Source organism: Trypanosoma equiperdum (genome assembly GCF_001457755.1).
Source record: "Trypanosoma equiperdum strain OVI genome assembly, contig: ctg_362, whole genome shotgun sequence".
Lineage (NCBI taxonomy): Eukaryota > Euglenozoa > Kinetoplastea > Trypanosomatida > Trypanosomatidae > Trypanosoma > Trypanosoma equiperdum.
Genome location: NW_027124268.1, coordinates 1 through 4,640, shown reverse-complemented (window position 1 = coordinate 4,640; position 4,640 = coordinate 1). Strand labels below are relative to the sequence as shown.

The 4,640-nt window shown below is 45.3% G+C and overlaps 1 protein-coding gene across 1 annotated transcript; it reads right to left on the bottom strand.

Annotated features, from left to right (window-relative positions):
• Positions 1-2,502: 2,502 nt before the first annotated feature.
• TEOVI_000143400 (serine/threonine-protein kinase, putative) lies at positions 2,503-4,014 on the bottom strand (the record flags this gene model as incomplete). The annotated part of the gene is made up of 1 exon (XM_067224659.1): positions 2,503-4,014. The coding sequence occupies one exon, from the start codon at positions 4,012-4,014 to the stop codon at positions 2,503-2,505; it is 1,512 nt and encodes a 503-aa protein (XP_067080760.1).
• Positions 4,015-4,640: the final 626 nt, after the last annotated feature.

The following is a 4,640-nucleotide window of genomic DNA, read 5'->3' as shown; positions in this document are numbered from 1 at the left end:
CTTTTCACCACTTGCTGAAGCATTCCCAGCAGAGGCACCTGATGAGAAGGGATTACTCGGGGTGCGAGTGGTACCTGAAGTTGGGCCTGCGACGTGTGCAGCCTTTTCCCCATCTCTATTCGTGCCACGGTCAGTTCCACCACCAAGCCCTTCTGCCTCAAATGTCACACGCCTCAATAGGTCTTGCCGCATAGTTGAAGACGCATCTGCATCGCCTTGGTCGCGCCTCCGCTTCTCTGGAGTGGGGCGGGGAGCCAATATAGTCGACCTGTACGAAGGCCGTGACGGCCGTATCGTGTAACGCGGCTCGTTGAACCTTGCCAATAACAGAGGATCCACGGTGGGTAGATTATTTGATGGAGCGGCGTAGTAGAAGTTGTATTGATAATGGTGCGTGTAAGGCCCAGTCTCCGGTTCTATCATCTGGGACCCACGCTGATGGGCATTACCAGCAAATTCACCGGGCCTCACAACAACGGGATTGCACTCCGCTCGCGCAACTGCCGCTACTCCTGAGCGATGCGACTGCATATGCATGGTGTTCGCTGCCGTGGTTACATTATTAGTTATGGGTGGTACCGGCGAGTTTGTCTGGGATGGTGGCGCATGTGAGGAAGCTACTGAGTCTGGCGTTGGACCACACCGGCTGGCGTCAGCCCCGCCCACGGTGGTCACTCCCAAAACGGCTCGCATGACACCTTTAGCCAAACCGCCGAGACGCGTCATACACCACGCCAAACTGCCGCTTACACGAGCGATATTCGACATGTTTTTCTGGTGATCAACCTCCTCACCGTTACGCAAGACGACCGTACCTGTTGATACGCCATGGCGAGACATCGCTGAGTGGTCTCCAAACCGGTGAGACGAGGTGGGCGTAAAGGAATCCTTCTTGGCACAAAGGCGTACGGTTATACGCGGCCGCTCACGCATATGCCCTGAGTACACTCTATGCAAAAGCAACCTGAAAAAGAAAAAATGAGAAAATTCCTCCTTATTCAGAAGAGGGATAGAATCCTATTTTGAGCGTAAATTTATCCTTCCCAAAAGGAGGTAGAAAAGAGCAGCGGGGATGTACAAAGAGGAGACAGCCAAAGGTCTTCACAAGAAAAAGAACATGTGGTGGTGATGGCACCGGTTTTTGGCAGACACACACACACACACGTACACAGGCACAGACATAAATAACCAAATGAATGCAAACGGTGCGCACAATAGCACCAACACATAGCAATACCCACCCCCACTCGAGTTTGTAAGCCGCCCATTTTACCTTCCCCCCTTTTCCGCATTTCCTTCATACAAACTCGCTCACGCGCACACACGTAAATATTTATTTATATTTCTTTTCAAAATACATATACATATACATATATATATATATATATATATGTATTCGCAAGCACATTTGCAAATACATTTCCACAGAGCGCTCAGCACGAACTGCAGCCCCCTCTCATTCCTGTCCTTCTACACATATTCCAGCGTCAGTGCATGACACCGGGCTCCCTTTTATCTCGTGGCACTTCAAAAATATCAACTCGCCTCGATGCAAACAATGCCGCCTTGGCGACGTGTAAAATGATGTGCGCTCCCTCGGAGGCGCCTGCGGAGAGAAGTAGAAAAAAAAAAGGAGGAAGAGAAAAATGCGCACAACAGCGATCATGCTGAGCGACATATTATTATGTGGAGCACCCATAACGAAAAAAAAAAAACTGAAAAACAAGGAAGTCAAATGGAAAAAGGAGGGAAATTTTTTAATAAAAAAAGAAAAAGACTACAAATTCTAAAACGAAGATGGGAATGATTTTTCGTTAAACAACAAAAAGAAGAAAACAAAACGTTGTACAAACAAGAGACTACACGAATAGTAAAGGAAATACGGAGCGATACACCTGACCGCATATATTACAAATATAAATACGTGTTTATGTTTGGTATCCGTGCTTTTGCATGTGTGCATCTGCAAGTGCTTCTGTACGAGAAGGAAAAAAAAGGGGGGGAAGGCACAAATTTAAAAAAAAAAGAGGAAAGAGGATGAGGAGAGGAACGAAAGTAGCAAAGAGAACCGCTGGGGAGGAAAAGCGAAATGAACGAAAATAAATAATGTTTTTCCATCTTCTTCTTCTTGCTCGATTTTAAATGTGTACGACGTGGACAGTCACATCGATAGGTGCGCACGTACTTTTTACAAGTGTGCTCGCAGCAACAACAAAAGCTTCTTTTCTCCCTTCCTCCTCCTTCCTCCCTCTTCCCTCCTCTCAACCAACACCTCCCTTCCCCGAACCTACACAAAAAGTAACCAAGAAAAAACAAAACATTGCTTTTCAACAGAAAAGAACGGAAGGCAAAAATAGGAAGAAGAAAAAAATGGAAGTCAAATAAAAAAGTATGTGGATTGTCGGTGAGGAAAAGATATGGGGAAAAAAAGAAAGAAATAAAAAAATGAGACGGAGTTAACAATTTAAAAAAAAAGGGGGGGATCACGGAGGGGTGGAAATACTACATCTTCTTCCCCTCGTACACGCACAACTTAGTGATAGCATTGGAATGGTGAGCGTGTTGGGCACCCAGCAATTCGTTTAGTTGCTTCTGAATATCCACGTTGGAAATTTCATTATTGAGCATAAGCTGATTCACTAGCTCCGCAGCCTCGTTAAGAAGTTTCACCCCAATCTCCTTCTCGAGAATGGCCCGCACCTGAGATGCTGGCACAGACTTTCCACTTGACAGTATAATCATGTCTTCCTGTGGTGAGCTATCAGAAGGACCATCACCAAACTCCTCGGGATGGCCACCGAGATTTGTCTTGCCCACAATATTTTTGCTTTGCTCTACAATTAGCTTCTTTTGCTCAATGTACTCCCCGTCATCGTCAACCTCATGGTGCCCGTCATCCTGCTCGCTCTTGGAAGGCGATTGTTGCTGTTGTTCCTGCGGTGGACCGGCAGCTGCCTGTTCCGCCAACATGGCCTTTATGCTCTCCCGATTCATCCCCCGTAACTTTGCCATTTGCTCCTTTTGGCTCAATTGTGGCTCTTTGGGGTACTCTTTTGGCTTCTCCGGAGTACTCACAGGCTTAACAGGTTTTGTTATCTTGGGGTTCCGTGCCTCATACTCCGCCCGTTCCTTTTCCGCCTGCTTCTCAAGGTCCGCACTAAATCCTTTAAGAGACTCCTGCACAAACGGCGACTCTAAAATGCGATTTATGCTGGGACGCTGAACAGGGTTGACTTGCAAGAGCGCTCCGCAAAGGCCGCGAATTTCCGCTGGCACAGTGGATGGAATGGGCTCATATTGCCCAACGAGGATCTTCTTCAAGAGCTCCTTCAGTGAGCGGGCGAGAAAAGGCCGTTGGAGCGTCAAAAGCTCATAAAGAATGACACCGAGGGCCCATACGTCACTCTTATTGTTGTATGGTTTGTTCTGGCAGAGCTCCGGGGAGAAGTAATAGGGAGTGCCACACACGGTCTTGGCACAGGCCAATGTATTCTGCACGACGGTGGAAATACCGAAGTCACCCAACTTCACGACGTTCTTCGCTGTAAGGAAAATGTTCGCTGTCTTCAAAACCCTATGCAAGATGTGGTTATCATGAAGGTACTTGAGTGCCATGCAAATCTGCAGGAACCAAAACATGGCCAGCTTTGGTTCAAAGGGGACAACGGGATCATTCTTCTTCGCATCCTTGATACGTGTGTTGAGGTCCCCACCATCGGCATACTCCATAACAATAAATATCAGTGTGCCATCTTCGAAGTGCTCGTGGTAGCGGATGATATTGGGATGATTGGCTGCCGCTAAAATACGTATTTCATTTTGTACATCACGTTTCTCCTTCGCAGACATGGCGGCTGATTCAATTGCCTTTGCGACGTACCGTTTGCCATCCTCCTTTGACCGTACGAGCACCGCTTCACCAAAGCTACCCTTCCCGATGCCCTTCATTATGCGGTACTTGCTGAGAAACAACTCTGAGGACAAGGCTTTACATTCATCTGCAACCTGCGCCATTTGCCTTGTCGGTTATCGCCGCTGCTTCGCTCCTTCGTTCCTTTGTTGTATATATATATATATTTGTTGTGGTTGTTGTCGTAAGTACTGGGCGAGGTTGTAGGGAAGTGACTGTATTAATCCCCCCTTCCTTCTCTCCTTTTGTTCCTTTTTCCTTGTGATATATCAATAATATAGATATATAGATATATAGATATATATATGTGCCTGTGGGTGTCTCTTTATTGTTATTCACTTCTTTTCCCTACTTTCCTTTGATTTTTTTTTCCTTTTTATTCCTTTCTGATATATTTTTCAGAATATGCCACAACCTGTAAAACTTATTAATCAGTCGGGTTACTATCCCACCTAAATGTAAAACGCACGATTACGCAAAAAGTATCCTGCTTTTTGATTCCTTTCGTGTTTTTCCCCTTTTTTTCTTTTACGTTTGTTTGTTTTTGTTTGACTATCCAACTTTCGGTATATTCACTATCTGGATTATTTGTTCGTCAATATTCTCTTTATTATTATTATTTTTTTTCTCCGCTTGTTTGCGTCTCTCCCTTTTCCTTTTCTTTTTTCTCTTCGTTCACTTCAAATAAAGAAATATATAAATATTTATATAAATATATATATATATATAT